The sequence below is a fragment of the Topomyia yanbarensis genome, chromosome 3 (genome assembly GCF_030247195.1).
Source record: "Topomyia yanbarensis strain Yona2022 chromosome 3, ASM3024719v1, whole genome shotgun sequence".
Taxonomy (NCBI): Eukaryota; Metazoa; Arthropoda; class Insecta; order Diptera; family Culicidae; genus Topomyia; species Topomyia yanbarensis.
The window spans coordinates 391,210,189-391,230,110 of NC_080672.1; the positions used below are offsets into that span (position 1 = coordinate 391,210,189).

Consider the following 19,922-nt stretch of genomic DNA (forward strand, 5'->3'; position numbering starts at 1 on the left):
GAGTGATTGCATGCAACCTTTCTATATGAGAAAGGCAAAAATATGCCAAAATCCAAAAAAGTGAATCGTCGTCAAATTTTTTTTCGAGTTTGCATCAAATCTCAACGTTTTATGCACCTTGAAGACATTTAGCATCAAAAATAAAAATTCTATTTTTAATTTTTCCTATAGTTTATATGAGAAATTTCTGTGTGGCCGCACTCTAAAGCCCGTAATTCCGGAACCAGAATTCCGATCGATCCAAAATTCAATAGCAGCCGATGGGAAGGTTGCACCTTTCATTTGAGACTAAGTTTGGGCAAGCCATCTCTGAGAAAAATGAGTGACATTATTTGACACATACGCACATACATACACACACATACACACACATACAGACTTTCCGATCTCGACGAACTGAGTCGAATGGGATATGACACTCGGCCCTCCGGGCCGGGATTAGGTTGGCGTTTTTCAGAGTGATTCCATAACCTTTCTATATGAGAAAGGCAAAAACCTATCTAAACTTTCAATGAGCATGAGCATGATGACCGTACAATTCGTAGTTGCTATTTCGTGATTGACCAGAACAGGCAAAATTGCACAGAGAATCAACGAATGGAGCCTGGGAGTAGCTATCCATCCTCAACGGACGGCAACGTCCTTACAGTCATCGGGGAAGGAAAGGAATGTTAGTGTAGCAAATGTTGTTATGGAGACAGTGTATACCTCTGCATCTCCACGTTTGCCACGGGAAGGAGTTTTTGTTAGTGGGACGGGGTAAAGAGTTACACAAACCTTGATAAGTAATACGATCTATGCAACTCTCAGAAGTGTTATCATGTGTTTATTGCTCTGGGCAGCCGGCTGCCGAGAATTTGATAGAGTTATCGTTTATTGAATTAATTTGAATACACCCAGTTTCCAAAAAAAGCCACTTAAACTCCGGACTGCCAACAGTCGGGAGTGTAGCTTGTGTTTAATAGAATCAGACGATATGTGAACAATGTTATTATTCCTTGTTTCTTTATTCCGACAAAACACGATATTCCAAAAAGAATTCAATATTATGAAAAGCGATTACCTTCAGCGTCTCAAGAGATCTGTCGAAATAGATACGGTAATTGAAGATTTCGCAATACAAGCACTATTTATCGTATATAAAATTTGGTATTTATATAGCAAATAAAATGACAATTTCTTTCTCTGCGTACAATTGAATAAGGTACCGAGTGTTATTCGCGCGCGTTATTACTCCTCCGGAATCGCGTAAATGGCTCACGGAACTAACGTCCGCTAGTGCTTAAAGACAGTATAAAATAAGCACTACCGAAATAGCTGAAACGACCAGCTTTTTATGTCGAATATTTAATCGATGGCGCTAATTTTTACAATAAATGCTAGAACAAGATTGGAAACAATAAGAACGAAAAGAAACTATCCTGTCACCTTTTACGTCAATAGTCAAGCTAGAATATGTTTATACTCATGAAGAAATATGGTTAACATGACAATCAATAATATAGTGCATGCACTACTTCAAAGCAAATGAAAGTAATTATATTGAATACTTTAAAGTACAATTAATTTGATTTAATTTAATTGATTTATTGGACTAAAAGTAAGCCAATGAATATGACAATGTAGCATATGTTCTTCGTTCTTTGCAGCAGTCAAATTGGTAACTAGCTTCTGATTCTTCTCGCGAACTGTCAATTCTCAACCCTTACATTTGATTCAACATGCATCATTTCACTCAGGCAAGATCATACGTATTCCTCACGCACAATACCTAGTGGATTAGTTTCCTGGTTAGTCAAATAAACACTGAACAAACAAAGAAATTAGTTTGATCAGTCCAAAGAAATGTCAGCTCGATTTACACAATGTTATCAAATCAAAGAACATTTAAAACTACATTCGACAGAATATGTGCAATTCTGAATATAATAAAATGAAGACTACTTAATTATTTGCAATAAAATAAGATCGGAGAAATTAGTTGCATGACCAAGGTGGTTGCTTTTCAAAGATAGCACCTTATAAAATAGGTGATAAGGGACGTGGACGAAAATAGCTTACCTTTAAAAAAACCTCTAAACTTTTCAAATTAATAAACATTGCAAATCCGTGTTTCACTATTGCCATCGACGCAACTGTTTGCTACACGTGTTTAACAACTACACTCCAACTGCATTGTGTCGATCACTGCGCCACCTACAAACGTTTGCCAAACGTTTGATTTATGCGGAATTTCAGTAGCGAGTATTTACACACGTTTCGAATTATCTGTGATAACAGTTTATATTCTACTTCGTGACATGAAAATATACTGCAAGAAAAAATGATCAAAATTTAAGAAACGCGGACCTGGCAAGCAATTCGTAGGCGTGAAAAAATGAGCCCTCGCATCATCTCACTAGGTTATATGAACGGGACGGGATAACGACGTGAGAGAGTGATATGGTGTAGTGCAGTATTAACGCGTAACGGTAATGTGAATACAAAAGCTGAGAGATGATCTGGGAGAAATTGTCACTCGGGTGTAAAATTTAAAGCTTCTGATCTATATTATTGCAAATTGGCATATTTAGATAAGAACAATATGCTGAAGAAGCCCATCAAACAGATTTTTGTGGTAGGCTGACAAAGTCGGGTAAAAAAACTGATAAAATCGGGGGTATACTAAAACGGGTTTGATAAAATCGTATCTAAAAATAGTACGTATAATCGGAAATTCACGATTGGCAGTTTCTCACCACGTTTGTTTATGGCCTTCGAAACAAAATTTTGAATCCTTCTGCGATGGAAGAAATCCACTTTTTATGATTTTTCATGATACAGTCTTTTCTTGTAATAGATTAAAATTATCTTCCGGAATAAAGCTATTTTGAAATGCTAGTGTATTTCAACTTTGTAGGAAATCAACCAGAAATTTCATTGAAATATAGGTTTAGGGTTTCTCATGACCCTTGTTTCTGGCAATATTTATGAATATAATTAATTTAAAACTAGGGATTAGCGTACCGAAACGATAACAATTGAGTTAACTCTCTGATGCCCAATCTTTTGATGAGGAACGGGAAATACGTTTCAGAATATTTAAAACACGATTGCATGTATGTTGTCACTACTACGAAAACCTCTTCGCAACATTCCCACTTAACATACAAGTACATTGTAAGCTTATATTTAAAGCAGTATGTTGAATGAATACAACGTTGCAAGTAGAAAATTTTAGAATAACTATTTTGTGTAATTTAGTTAAAAAATTATCACGCTTAATTTTTTTAAGAATATAAATAAAAATATTAGTAAGTTGTTAACAGCTAGTATTTCACTGTAGCTGTCAAATTTTGTTGTGGCCTCAGTGGTTGTTATAGTTATTAGCAAAACTATTTGAACCCTTTCAAAGGCGGTGCTGGAATTAGATGAAGAATCCGCTACTTTCGTGAAATGGCAAAAAAAATTCTCATTCGAATTTAGGAGCTTTTTGAGACAAAGTATGTGGTATGTAGAGGGCGTGGCAGTCCGCACGGTATTGGAAATCGATTGCGTTCGGGACGAGGTTGTCGACGAATTCATATATCGTGGAACACTTCTATGGCTTACATAGTCAGCGGAAATCCCGTAGTCTACAGAGGCACATAAAACTTGTTCTATAAAAATCACTGATACTCCCTGTTGTTCTGTATGATCATGACGCATGAGCGTTGAAGGAAGCACACTATCGAGTGCTTGGTGTGTTTGAGACAAAATAAAGAATGGCACACTCGTATCTTACCAAGTGTACAAAAATGCTGACATAGAAGGGCTGATGAAATACGACAGACTACCGTAGGGTGGGCATGAAACGCGAATGCCGGTTGACAGACCAACTACATTTATGAGGTCGTCGACTTTGGGACGAGCCCCGCACTCGCTAACTGAGTGCAATCGAGTAATATGCACCAGCGGCGGGCATTTAAGACTAGATCAAGTAATCAATCCTGATTCGGAGCACCCGGATTCTTCGACCACGGTGTTTGATGATGAATCCAGTACTGGAATATGCCTCCGGAAATTCAGGCTCCTGGGAATTAGATACATCCAGTTCATTTTCACGGAATCTAAAAGTGGATGTGTTCCTGATTGCAAAATACCCAAAAGTGTCCAATTCGGCGAAAAAATTCCGTAGTTCCATTACCATGACCGACGCGATGTTTCCGATTTTGTTGAAATTTCTTTTCACTGATTCGCCAAAAAAGCAGATGACCTGACACGTCATGTGTTACTACAACCGAAACCCGTCAATATTCCTCTTGGGGAAGAGCATGCAATAGTATGCTACAGTACACAGAAAAAAATTGTTCCCAAAATCGTGAATAAAGTGCCATGAATTCTGGAACAATCACGTTTTTACGTTATTCAGGACCATGGACAAAAATCATGAGTTTTACAATTATGTTCAATTTCCCTTCAGGAGGAAAACATAATTTGTTCCGAAGCGCCATCTGGCGGGCAGATAATCCCAAACCAATATCACACAAACACGCTCCAGAACAAATGCCTACTATGTACAAATTTTGACGCAATCGGTTAAGCCGTTTGGGAGTCTATAAATCATATACATTCAAACTTTGACTTATATATATATATATATATATATATATATATATATATATATATATATATATATATATATATATATATATATATATATATATATATATATATATATATATATATATATATATATATATATATATATATATATATATATATATATATATATATATATATATATATATATATATATATATATATATATATATATATATATATATATATATATATATATATATATATATATATATATATATATATATATATATATAGAGATAGATAGATAGATAGATAGATAGATAGATAGATAGATAGATAGATAGATAGATAGATAGATAGATAGATAGATAGATAGATAGATAGATAGATAGATAGATAGATAGATAGATAGATAGATAGATAGATAGATAGATAGATAGATAGATAGATAGATAGATAGATAGATAGATAGATAGATAGATAGATAGATAGATAGATAGATAGATAGATAGATAGATAGATAGATAGATAGATAGATAGATAGATAGATAGATAGATAGATAGATAGATAGATAGATAGATAGATAGATAGATAGATAGATAGATAGATAGATAGATAGATAGATAGATAGATAGATAGATAGATAGATAGATAGATAGATAGATAGATAGATAGATAGATAGATAGATAGATAGATAGATAGATAGATAGATAGATAGATAGATAGATAGATAGATAGATAGATAGATAGATAGATAGATAGATAGATAGATAGATAGATAGATAGATAGATAGATAGATAGATAGATAGATAGATAGATAGATAGATAGATAGATAGATAGATAGATAGATAGATAGATAGATAGATAGATAGATAGATAGATAGATAGATAGATAGATAGATAGATAGATAGATAGATAGATAGATAGATAGATAGATAGATAGATAGATAGATAGATAGATAGATAGATAGATAGATAGATAGATAGATAGATAGATAGATAGATAGATAGATAGATAGATAGATAGATAGATAGATAGATAGATAGATAGATAGATAGATAGATAGATAGATAGATAGATAGATAGATAGATAGATAGATAGATAGATAGATAGATAGATAGATAGATAGATATAGAATAGATACATATAGAATAGATAGATAGATATAGAATAGATAGATAGATATAGAATAGATAGATAGATATAGAATAGATAGATAGATAGATAGATAGATAGATGGATGGATTATTCATGTACACGTGAATTCTAGTATAATAGCCACGACTTACCATTCGTGCTCGTGATATAGTTCACAAAATCATCAAATGTGTATGTATTCGTGAACTGGTTCCTGATTCCTAATATAGTATTCACGATCCAATATCCGTATTCGTAAAATAGTTCAAAAGATCATGAAATATTTTTCAACTATTCGTGAACTGGGTCATGATTCCTAGTACAATAGTCACGTCTGATCATTCGTGCTCGTCGAATAGTTCATAAAGCCATGAACTATTATTCATGTATTTGTGAGCTAGTTCACGATTCCTAGCACATGATTTACAATCTATTTTGTGTACTTGTAATATTTAGAATATATATTTCTATTCTTTTTTTTATTTCATGCAACATGATAATGAAATTTTCACGTGAACTATTTCACCAAATTTGGAGTATTATTCGTGGAATGATTTTCGTTTTATGCACTTTTTCATGAAATGTCCTGCTGCTAGTGACCAGTAATAAGTACAAGCAGTAGATATGGGAATACTATTAGGACCTCGACCATCGTTATTCATTTGATAAGGTTGTGCTGTCTGGACAGAAAACGAAAATTGCGTTGAACACCACAAATCGTGTTATTGTTGTTGTTTCACCGAATAAAACTACTGATATCATGAACATGGATCACATTACACCACATGAAGCAAGATCTAGTATAAAATATCGTGATAACGTGATTAGAAATTAAGAAAATCGTGACTTAGATCCTGAAATCATGAACTAAAATATGAGGATAACGTTAATAAAAATTACGAAAATCATGACAAAGTTCCTGAATCCATGAACATAAATCACAGTACGCGTGTATAAAATGTCGAAAATCGCGACTAAGATCCTGAAATCATGTCACTCTACTCGTGACTAAAATATGACGATAACGTGAATAGAAATTACGCAATTCGCGACCTGAATCCTGAAATCCTGCCAGTCTGACAGAACAATCCGATTATAAACTCATGAATAAAATAGCAAGGTAACGTATTGAGAAATTAGATAAATCGCTAGCAAGCTCCTGAAATCATGAACATCATGTAACTGGCGGCTGTGTATTCTCAAATTATTAACAAGAATCATAACAAAAACTAAACATGTCCAGGGAACAACAACAGTAACCCAACCAAACATTCGAATGTAACGCCAAATAGTTTCATGAATACGAGATGTATTATTCCCAATCTTAGGAACTTGGTCACGATTTTCGTAAATTCAGTTCACGAAATCGTGATCATTTGTTCATAAATTTATGAACGGATTTTTTCCGTGTATCGTATCCTGCCCTTCAGTAAAATGCACTGTTGCGAAGTATTGGCTAAATGTGCTTCAAAAAGAGGTGTTGCGGTGGTACAGCGACAATGGCTTGTTCCAGCTCAATCGGATGGAACATAATTGGGCCCTTGTAAAGTGAAAACTAGCGATTGATGAATATATGCCATAGCGCACTTATCTTGATTAAGTGTTCAGTTTCAACAACGCACACTGAACTGTTTGTTTATGCAATTTAATCAATCATTACGTCCGAATTCAAAACAGTAAATAGTAGTTACGCACGACCGTTAGAAGATAATCGCACTGATAGCATGGTACCACGCCCTTTTTTCCAGATGGTTAGTCTGAAGTAAACACTACGAGTCTTGATATGTAGACGCATATTTCCAAACAAATCTGCGTTAGGATGGCGGCGGCAGCATGCCGCAACGAGTAACCAGTTTTTGTTTTCTTATGCACACGGACTCGAAAATGTTTATGTTTACACATGTTGAATACCAACCAAACGCATTGACGCACTTATCGGCTGCCAAGCCAACTTTAGAAACTTGTAGCCCTTAGGCGGCTTTCTGAATGAAGAAAATGCATGTAATGTAGATGATGCGTCAGTGGTTGTTGTACCAAATATGAATGCTAATCTGAGGGGGACCTTGTGTTAGTTTGGAGTGACCAGTTAGTATCACTTTCGATTAAGAATAATTTAACGTGAGTTATTCCAGTGATAACAGACAAACAACAAATGTTCACAGCATAAATAAATCTTTTTTTCTGCCAAGAACATACCAAACGTTCGCGTATATATGAAAATGGCAACCAAGCCAAGTGAGCATAATAAATTTATTAGCCTTAGGACGTTCGCGTATATATACCAAACTCGTCACCATTACGAATGAATCCGTTACTGTGACATGTCCATTGTCATTGTCCTACAAACAGAGTACATACCTTTTACTGTAATCCGTATAATTCGAGAGGACAAAGTAGTAACTGCACTACCTTGTTTTCCACGATAAACACGTATTTCAAAACAAAGGCTTTTAAAAACACGGAAATGTTGCCCAAGATTTCATTTTTCTTCTATTTGTTTGAAGCAATTAATAAAGTTTCCATGAAAGGAAAAATAGATTTTTTTTTCTCTCTTCAGAGTATTTTAAAAGTTTGTCAAGTCAAATTCTTGCTATACGTGATCTTTTATTTCCAAAACACAACACGATGTAGCGTTGCAATTTAGCTGCCGCATCCATTAATCGGTATCACTTCTGATTAGAAATTTTCCGCGAAGAATTGATGCAGTACCCACAAGCCACGCTATCAATTCCGAAACGATCACATAAAACACCCCCACTCTTGTTGCAAATCGCTCCTGTCTGTACTATCAGACAGAGTGATGTGCGGCTTTGTTTTCGCTCCTTTTGATTTGTTATTTAAGGAAGCTTCTACCTACACGCGTCGCGGCCGGCGGTGCGCGATCGTGTGTAAACACAAATTCTTACACGTCTCGCGAAATGAAACAGAATTTTCACGATCAAGTTCAATCACATTTTCCGCGCTTGCAGTCGAAGCCGGTTTGCGATGAAAACGCAAAGAGCTGAGTGCGCGTGCGGTGGCATCACTTGGCACAGTTTTGTGGTTTTGCATTTACATGACAGCCCAGAGAAGCAAGGGCGATTGAAATTAAAGTCGGAGACGGACCAGTTGGAAAGCCTAGACAGTGAAATTGTTTTGTAATTAGTAGTTGGGGTAAAGATCGGTTTTAAAAACTGAGTCATCTTTTTTTTTTTCTCATGTGGGTATTATTGAGGTCAATGTCTTGCTGTTGATGTTCAGGAACAAAGCGAGGAAACATTAATATGATCCTAATTTTTAAAAATAATTTTCACGATGCTGAGCAAATTAAACTAGATTCATGTTTTAGTTTTTTTCCTTTTTTATTTCGATTATGTTAGTCACATTTTCTTTTTTTACATTTTAACGACATTCAATTAGCTAGAGATTACTGGGTAGGGAAAGTTATGGAAATTAGAGCCATAGCACTCAAGTGAGAGCAAGGATGTGAATGAAACAGATCGGACAGTGTCGGTTGTCACGGTAAAGATGGACAAGTCTGTCTATGCCAAGACACATGCTGGTGGACTCGGGTGATTCGTAGTTATGCTGCCTAAGCTCGACCCTCATCAGCAGAAGACAAAAGTTAAGCCCGTACGATATTAAGTCTGTTCTAATGACCCTGCCACTTCTAGTTTTCCGATCTGTTTACTTCAAATCCTTGCTCTCACTTGAGTACTATGGCTCCAATTTTCATAACTTTCCCTACCCAGTTATGTTTTAGTTTGACGGAAAACTAAATCATTGCATATATTCAATGAAATGATCCAGCAGAAATAAAATTAAATGGTTCATTAATAATTGTAAGCGATCTATACACTTAAATTGATCACCGAAATAATAAAAACGATCCAAAAATAAATTGATTAATCATGAAAAAATAAAGTTAACCATTTCCGCGACAACATCCTGGATTCTTTTACATGTTTTATGTAAAAAATTCCAGGATGTTAACGCTGGAGTCAATAAATGGTTTAAGGTGATCAATGAAAAACGGGAACGATCCTAAAAACTTTAAATCAATGCTTATTCAATTCAAATCGATTGAATTGGATATAAATAACACAAAGATTCACGAAATATGGAAACAATCTACAAATTTATTTAAATGATTTGTACAAAACCTTTCGATCTTGATACCCTGACTCCATAGAGCATTCATGTCTTCAACAAAGTTGTCTCCAGTATCATTTCGAACAACTTTACTGAAGACACCAAGTCTCTAGATAATGCTTTTGAGGAGGTAAGTCCCCAAAATTACTTTTCGATCGATTATCTACCAAACCTTTTTTCATGAGATGCGCTTTACTACTGTATAAAAATTTCTTCGATAACACTAAACCTCCAAACTTGACGCTTTCGAAATTACGTGATCTTGACAGTTATAAACTGTTTTTGAGCATTTAAGTACTGTTGACTTTAAAAATTCATATCTCGAGAACGTGACCTTGTATATAAAATCTAATTACGGCATTCAATTCAGCGCTCAAATATTCCACTAGGTACTTTTCCAAATGCTTATAATAATCGATCCTGACGTAGTAGAGACAAATGGAAAACCCTATTTTTCCGTCGTTTTTGTCGATAATACATATTAAAAAAAACTTAAGTTCTACTACTACTATTTTTTTATTTTTTAGCAGATTTTAATTTTTTAGCAAAATTTAAATTTAAATAATCCGCACATAATGGGAAATTGTACACTGGAATTTTTTTTTAATTCAATCAATCAATCAAAATGTTGTACATTTTTCAAAAATGAAGATTTCATTGATAAAATTGATTTTTTAAACACATTAACAATAAACACAAAAATAAATCAATAAAGTCCATAAAAAACAAAAATTGTCCATTAAAAAATATAAACGAGGGTTACTGAAAATTGGTGGAATTATTCATTAAATTACTAACACAATTCATGCTAGCATGAAAATCTTCCCTCCCTTAGGTTGACGGGTTTTACGGTATTGCAAACATCATCAAGCATGCATGTTTTAAAGAACCTCTGACAGACAACTGCTTTAAGATGGTTATTGCATTATGCCCTGATAGTGGTGCATCGTGGAGACCGAGAGGGCTTATGGACCTTTTTTATGTTTTGTGTTTTTTCATACCAACAGCCTGTGCACACTGGCGTGGCTGATTGACAGGTCACCGTGGATTGACTTTTTCTGTAAACATTGTTCAATAGCTTAATGGCAGTATTGGTGGACACGACTCGCAGCGGGAGTCATTGTGTGTTGATTTATCAGTCGACTTCGTCACCATGCACAGGCTAATTGAAGAAATGTAAAAGTAGTGTTATTAGTGTTAAAATAATTTTTAGTACAAGTTTACAATTGTGGTGGGCTAGTCATTCGTCTATCTGTGTATGTGCTTATCTTAGTATTTGTGACAGTTGTGTCAGGGAATGGATGCAGAACTGGCGTATATGATAGAATAGTGGGTAATCCTTGCTAAGATTCGTTGGTTACTTTTTACCGGTGTTCAATTCGTGCATTTATTTCGACTCATTCGGGAAGATCGGATTGGATAAGTTAAGGGAAGATTAATTTACAGACGCACGTGAACCGTCCATTCCCGGACAGCATACCTTGATAAAATTCTAACAGAATGCAATTGTTGTTAATGGTAAATAAATATCATTTGCTGTTTGAGTATAGGAGTTCAACTAGTTTGATTACATGTTACATGTGGTATTTTCTTCTACTCCATTAGTTTGTTTTTGTTCATGGATTAGGTTACGCGGATCACCTGTCCCTAGTCAGAAGTTAATGGGCCCTATTCTCACAGTCACGTCACTTAGTGACTAGAAGGAAAATTCCTTCTAGACACTAGGTGACGTGACTGTGAGATGACTGTGTAATGTCTGCACTGACTTCCTAATTCTTAGGAATTATGTAGTTATTGTTAATATTCCTATGGACGCGCTCTTCTCACACAAACCATCAGGCAGTGCCTTAACGAGTATTGCAAATGCTGGTATTCAAACGTCTGGATTTTATTGTTGGAAGGAGATTCTTTGCCCCTGTGGAGTGCGCATAAGAGCTTCTGTTTATGGATCCAATCCTTTTTGGCCCTTCGTACAGCGATAAATTGAAAATCGTTTGGTAGCAATATTTGGCTTTGCTGTTAAAGGCAACTGCAGCCACTGGCGTAGCCCTTGCACTGATGGTGGGTTCACTACAGCATCAGCATCATCCATTAGTTTGTTTTTATTGTACTTGTATTAGTTTGCTTTTCGATTAGTCATGCATACCAAAAATATTATCGGTCGATTTAATATAATTCTTCTTCATCTCTCTTCTTATCTTTATTCGGCATGCTATTTTTACTTTTTTATTATATCTTAAATTAGATTTATGCTAACACTCACTAACACAATCATTTACATATTCTCATATATACACTCATAATCTCTCCTATTCCAAACGTACAAACGTTGGTGGCCTTCGCGATAACACAAAAGCGAACATGCAATTGCAATCACCCACCCATACTTACCCAGGCGATCTCACCAACATAAAAATAGCCCGGCAATTAAGTGAACGTTTTAGCATCTATAAATTTACAAACGCGATCTCTAGCATTAAGCCACCGCTCGCGCGATCATTAATCGGTCACGTCCGGAAGTCTCTACCCTCGGTCTTAGCAGCCTACAATCATGCCAAACAAAAAATGACGCTTAAATTAACTAGACACTACCATGGCGACATGACCTCTAGCGATTTGTGCTACTCTCTTCTAGTATCTGAACCGCCCACTGAAAATTGAGTTTCAGATTAAGTGTCCGCGCGATCATTCAAGAACACATGCGAGTATGCGAATGGTCACACGATTATAAAATCGAATTTATTCACGCAAAGTTACATACACGCTAGCAGACGCACGCGACAAACGAATGCTTGAGCTTCGTCCACGCACTACTATGTTCACGATCTCACAAACATTAAAACACATCGGTGATTGAATGAACGTTTTAACATACCTTCAAAACTTATTAGGAGCGGCATACGTCTATGCCTATAGTTGGACCAAATGAAAAAATGACGCTCATATTCATTAGACAGCATGTTCGATGGCGACATGACCAGGGACTTTGATGATATGGGGAATTCACTTTACTAATATTCAGCACGTTAACATGCAAACGCTTAAGACCTTCACGATCATCCCGCGGTCTGACAAACATGGAAATACCCCGGTGATAAAGTGAACGTTTTAGCACTAAGAAACTTATAATCGTGATCTCAAGCGGGAACCTATAAACGCCCATGTTCGCGCGATAATGCAGCGTTTGGAAATCTCTTCCTTCGGTCGTAGTATCCCAGGTTTATGCCTTCAGTTGGATTAATAAAAAATGGCGCTCATATTCATCAGACAACATGTTCCATGGCGACATGACCGAGAACTCTAGTGATACGGGGTAACTGACTCTTTTCTAGTATCTGAACCATACACTAAAAATTAAATATCAGATTCACGGTTCGCGTGCGATCATTCCAAAACAAGCGAATATGCGAATGACAACACGATTATAAAAAATAATGTATACACGAATGACAACACGATTATAAAAAATATTACATACACGCTATGTGCTAGCGACAAAAACGTTAACATACAAACGCTCGAGTCTTTCACGATCATCCTCGCACACCTAAGCCCGCGATCTCGATTGCAGGATAACACCCTGGTGACTAAGTGAATGTTTTAGCACTTACGAATTCACAAACGCGGTCTCAGGAGTGAACCTACAAACGCCCGTGTTCAAGCAATCATGAATCAGTTACGTCCGGAAGTCCCTATCCTCGGCCCTAGTAGCATAGGTCCTATGCCTCAGGTGGGCCAAACAAAAAATGACGCTCATATCCACTAAACAACACGTTCAATGGCGACAAAAACCAAAATAATACAAGCGACAAACACGTTGACATACAAATGCTTAAGCCTTTCATGATTATCCACGTAACCTAACACTCGCGTTCTCGTAAACATGATAATATTCCCGTGATACGGTGAACGTGTTAACGTACTGCTCGCGCGATCATGAATCGGTCACTTCCGGAAGTCTATCCTCCTTACCATAATTCTAGGTCCATGCCTTCAATTGAACCAATTAAGAAAGCTCTCATATCGACTAGACAACACATTGCATGGCGACATGACCGGGAACTCCAGTGATAAGGGGTAACACATACCCTGCCGGTCCACGTGACCATCCAAAAACACACGTGAATATGTGAATGGCCACACGGTTACAAAATCGAACTTATACACGCGAGGTCCCATACACGCGAGCACATGCGACAAACACGTTAACATACGAACGCTTAAGCCCTTCGCGATCATCTGCGTACACCACGATTACGCAGACTTTATAACATTCAGGTAATAAGGTAAACGTTTTAGTACTTACGAAATTACAAACGCGGTCTCAAACGCGATCCCACAAGCTCCCGTGTTCACGCCATCATGAATCGGTCACGTCCGGAAATGTTTGCCCTCCGTCGTAGCAACTTAGGTCCATCCATTCAATTGGACATCTCAAAAAATAAAGCTCATATCCACTAGACAACACGTTCCATGGCGACATGACCGGGAACTCTTATGATATGGAAGAACTCACTCTGTTCTAGCATCCGAACCGTACACTGAAGGTTGAGTATCAGATTCACGGTCCGCGCGCGATCATCCAAGAGTACACGCGAGTATGCGAAAGGTACACGGTTGTAAAATATAGTTTATACACGCGTAGTTACATTCAGGTTAGCATACGCGACATACAAGCGAACACCCGATCGAACACGTTAACCCACAAACGCTCGAGCCCTTCGCGGTGATACACGTCGCGAAGTCCATACGTCCGAACTTATCGGAACGGTACAATGAATATCACATTCAGAATAAGCAGTGTTTTAGTGGGCGACATTGTCTGTCTAGCCTGCAATTATAGTGAGTGATTCCGACGGGGAGCCCTTTCGAGAACCTAGCTCTACAGCTGCAGTAAGATGGTGCCAGTGCGGACGCGTTTTTTTGGAAGTGGTTTCCCAGCCGGAAATCTAGTTTTCGATATTTTTGAATTAGAGCCAAAATCCAAAGTTTTTTTTCGGTTCCTTATGACAATAGCAAGCGACTTACGTAGGATTCTCAATATATTGATTTTTCGCGAAATTATTGCGAACTTTTAAGCAAAAATTGCTGAAAATGACGAAAAAATTAACACAATTGTTAATTACAAAAATCAGCGATAAAAATAAAATGCTACGAGCGTCGCTGGAGAAGTAAATTTTGAATATACTGTGAAAATTACGAAACGATAAAAATCGTTTGTTGGAGTTACATTTCCGACCAGCTCAAAAAAGGTACCAGAAAAATGCTCAGCTTAACAATGTTTCCAGAAAAATGTAGTTCAAGTTTTCAGTACGTTCGGGATACTGTATACATTAGAGGTGTTAGGCAGAATTAAAAATTTTAACATATAGGTGTTATCGCCTATTATTCTTTGGTATATTATTTTAATAGATCTAAATACTGGTCGCAGTGGTTCGTCTCCAACAAAAAAAAATATTTTTGTTATGTAACTTCTTAGAATTAAACATCAGAATCACAGCCTGCGCAACGATTAATACATGTGAAGTTACATACACGCTAGCACAAACAACAAACCAACCCCACGCGAACAAAACCGGTAACATACAAATGCTCGAGTCCTTCGCGATAACACAAACCTGGTTACAAACGCGAACATGTATTCGCGATCATTCACGCATATTTACGTCCGCTATCTCGCAAACAACGTCTCGACGATTAAGTCAGTGTTTGTACTTAAAAATTTAGATGCAAAGCGAAAATACAAACGCCCGTTCCCACACGATGAAGAACTGTCCATGTTCGGAAGTACCTAGTAGTGTAAATTATAACTGTGGTGTTTTAGTGGGTAACATTTCCCATCTCGTCCGCAAATGTACTAAACGATGCTGTCAGGCAGCCTTTTCGAAAATGTAGGTCTAATCTTCCAATTGGAACGCTCTAACAACAGATATTATCGTGGCAGAACATTCCGCGTGTTCCGAAGCACTAACGATTGTATTTCAAACTTCCAGGTTTTGGACCATCAAACTCCAGTTTTATTGTACGTCCATCGTCAAAACATTTCCTCAAATGCGCAAAGCCAGCGAGTGCATGGGGTCTGTCCGAATTCGATAACCTCGTACAGGTTTTTCTGCTGGACATAACTTGAATTGTAGGGGAGATCGGGGCTAGTTGGCGGTGTTTTCAGTTTTCAATTTTTATCGCTTTGATGTAGGTAGATCTGGCAAAATAGAACACGTGGCATGAAAGAGCAGACTGTTGGCAACATCTCTGATTTTTTTTAAAGTGTTTGATGCATTGTCTTCATTTTTAGAGACAAAAATATGTGACGCGGAAAACCCGCCAACTTATCCCGACCCCGGGGTAAGTTAGCGGTATGTGAGGATACACCAAAAACTAAGCAACCAAATGGAGATGTAATTATTTCAAGGGCCCTTTTGGAACGTGCTGAATGTCTTTTCGAGAAATTTTATATTAGCCGACATTTGCTATTATATTTCAATTACCCGGCATTTTGATTTTGGCGCGTACTCCCTATTCAGAAGCAAATTTTCGAAATTCTTCATGCAATTGGCCGGAATAAATGTCTCCTACATTGGCGAGATACAGAAGAAAAAGATTTTTTTACTTTGGAGTGCATTCCAGAAAAAAAAATTTGATGACTTTTTTGCACTGTAAATAGTACCGCCAACTTGCCCCGCGTGCAGCACCGCCAACTTACCCCAACCGCATATTTCATTAAAAACTATTTAAAAAATAACTTTTGTTTGTGGATAGATATAATATCTATACGGATGCTGAAAGCTCTTTTCACGCACTATCGAAAAATATAATCATTCGGGTAATAGATTGAAAATCACCCTAAATAACGCAAAGTATTCAAAATTTAGAAAATTTACTTGGTACGCTCAAAAACACAATATCACCCACAACTTCCACCATACAAATCGTTTTGCAAAAAACACATTGGATAACGGTTTTCACGTAACTTGAGGTACACAAGAAGAGTCAGCGCTATATGTCTAATAGAAATAGAGAAAAAGGGATTCCGCAGACTTACCCCAACCGCCAACTAGCCTCGGGCTCCCCTACTGTAGTCTGTAGTGCTTTATCAGTCGTTCGATGTTAACGTTTTTGTATACCTGGTACAGTTCGTCGTTATTCGTCCACGCATTCTCCATTGTGCCGCCGCAAAATTCTTCTCTCAAACCCACTTCAACGACCACGTCTCTATACCGTACAGAGCAGCAGGGAGTATCAGCGTGTGTTTTGCCTATTGATTCATTATATTCGAAATAATGGGAATTGATCATCCGTAAACTTGTAGACAAATTCATTTTCGTTTTATTCATACAGAAAGGTTTTAAATATCCCGTCACATGCTTGTTTCGACCAAATTAGTAATCGCGTTTGTTTCCATTGACAAGCTATTATTCAGCTGGCTGGCCTACGACGCCTTCAGTATTGAACTATGCGCTGATCTATTTTGGTAGGCACAACGAAGCGAACTAATAAAATCGTTCAATTTGCATAACGTTTTCAAATCTAGTTTTGTTTCATTTTCAATCTTTCGAACCATTCGCTTTGTTTGTCTCCGGATATTTATGCTCATTCCGAGTCGGTTTCCAATCAATCTCCCGCCAATCCGCTAGCGCGGGTTCGAGTGCTAATTTGTGTGTCGAATTATAATAACAAAAAAGAAACAACGCATGCTGCTGCGTTGATTGTCGTGTTGGTGATCTTGAATTTCACGCCGAATCCAACTTTTATTTGCGGCCTAATCGAGTTTTGATGGCCCGGCGAACCGAGTTCGCGTTGCTGTTGACGGATCCCACACAGCACTACAGTGTGTTGTTTTGATCGTTTTTGGCTACGCTGTATGCGAAGTATCAGGTGCACCGACTTTGAATAAGTTGTTGCGTCCGCCGTGGCCTTGAGATGTCTCAGTGGCACGTTTCGTTTTACACGAATTATCTGCTTAATTGGACTACTGTTGGCACGCGTAGGTAGGTGTCACCATGACGATTTTGGACCCTGGAGTTGGTTCTATTTTTATAAGCTTTAAATTGGTTATTTTAGTACGGAAATTCAAATGTGAGTTGGGTTTTTAAATTGTGTATTGATAATAGATTAAGTTTGTTTTTTACCAGATCAAGGTGGGCATGTTCAATCTTTGGAATCAGACATGCCACAATATTGTTTTTTTTAAGTCAGAGTATATTGTAAAAACACCCCCCGAAGACATCACGTTTTAATGTTCTCGCGTGTTTTTGAAAGGGGACAATAAGCATACTGTCAACTTTCCGATTAAAGATAACAGTAGTAGATGAAAGAGTAAATTTTTCTCTTTCATAAAATGTTAATATCCGTTCTCGGTGAGCTACGGCTTGTTCGGAATTTTCTCTCAAAGAGAGTTTTGACAGCACGCTTATTGGCCGTTTCCAAAAAAACACGCGAGAGTTTACCCTTTACTTTCCATTAATCACCAAAAAATCGTGAAATTAACCTAAGAGTCTTCAACGGCTGACATTTGCTCGTCAGTCGCCAGCTCTCTAGCCGAGCCGATTACAGGGGCTGCGGAGGGTTCTTCACATGTTCAAATATGCGATATTCGCCTTCACCACCTTCTCTTCGGCGGCGGGTGGTTCCTCGATTTATATAATCAATATCTATGCGGCAGCGGGAGCGAACGGCAGAATCACATTCACCGGTTATGCCAGACGCGGAAATTTGTTCGCAACCGCTGCAGTGGTGGCGGCTGCGGCGACGACGACTGCACCTACTTTCACCTCTTGACATTTGCCAGTGATTGTCCGTCAATAGCTACTACATATACGTATTGACTAACTGGCACTAGATTCAATAGCAGCCCGCCGATTTCGTAAGCTTTGAAAGAGATTCCAGACGCCCGGCGGATCTGGGTCATGTAAATTAAACGTTTCGAACGCATTGGATAACTTTGACTGAGCAGTAGAGCACGGTTTGCCGGTAGAACAAGTGATCACAAGGTTATCCAATTTCATAACAGTCAGTGTGGTGTAGAGCCGTTCGCTACCAGAGCTAGTCAATCGATGGTCAGAAGAGACCAAGTGACGTGACGTCACTGATTGGCTGCTGCAATAGCGCACATTTTATGACTTGCCATTAACCATTTATCGACCCAGGGGCTAATGGATTGAGCTGGATGGTTGGTTGGAAAATAGTTTTCTTGGCTGGGGAGAATGTGTAACTAAATCTGCTGTTGGTTATGGATGGTCTCAACTGCAACTATAGTTTATGTGAGTGCAAACATTTACGCGTCAAACACCATTTACGATTTTCGGACTTTAATTACTGTAATGAAATGCGGCGCTAACCGATTATTGTTTTTTTTTCTTTTTTTATAGGACCCAGCTGGAATCTTCGAACTGATCGAAGTGGTCGGAAATGGAACCTACGGACAGGTTTATAAGGTAAGTGTCGATGCAGAAACTAGTATATTGATTTTTTTTAAAATTAGTGTTCTGACTCTGAATCAAATTGATTTTCTAACGAGATGTGGTGATGTTGTTCAATTTGAAACGGGACGTTTTGTGTGGGAACGTTTTAAATGAAATGACTTTTCATTCTGGTAACATCTTAGTACCGTGCGCTTAGTGGTCGGAAACGCCAAAAACGTGACTTAATTCACTAGAGGCCAAACCATCGAATATATTGACAGGGTGTCTTTGAAAGAAATTTTTCGTATGAATATTCCCCTCAATCTAATAAAAATTAAAATTAAGCATGGCTTATTATAATAGAACAAAAAAAAACTTTCTATGCTGAAGAGATAGCAGATTGGTGTCTTCGACAAAGTTTTAGAAATGCTCGCAGTTAAGAACTTTGTTGAAGAATTTGAACTTTTAGGATCAAAGGTTATCGATTCATAAAGCATTTTCTATGGCAACCCCCTTAAATTTAGTTTCTTTAATATAACTTTTTCCTTTGTGATTTTTCGTGTAAATGATGTTCCAGACAAATATGGAGACATTAAAACCACCATAATATTGTTGAGGACTGTATGTCAAAATAGAATTTGAACAGTTTTCACACCAACTCCAACTACGTAAAAGAATGAAAA

General features: G+C 37.3%; 1 protein-coding gene across 19 annotated transcripts in view; it reads left to right on the plus strand.

Annotated features, from left to right (window-relative positions):
* The window catches only part of LOC131692242 (serine/threonine-protein kinase mig-15), a 250,343-nt gene that overhangs the window by 50,806 nt on the left and 179,615 nt on the right, over window positions 1-19,922 (plus strand). For all 19 annotated transcript variants that reach the window (XM_058979177.1, XM_058979178.1, XM_058979179.1 and 16 more), the window contains one exon: window positions 19,207-19,272. In XM_058979177.1, coding sequence (XP_058835160.1) covers window positions 19,207-19,272 — 66 coding nt within the window. The remainder of the gene's footprint in view (window positions 1-19,206; window positions 19,273-19,922) is intronic.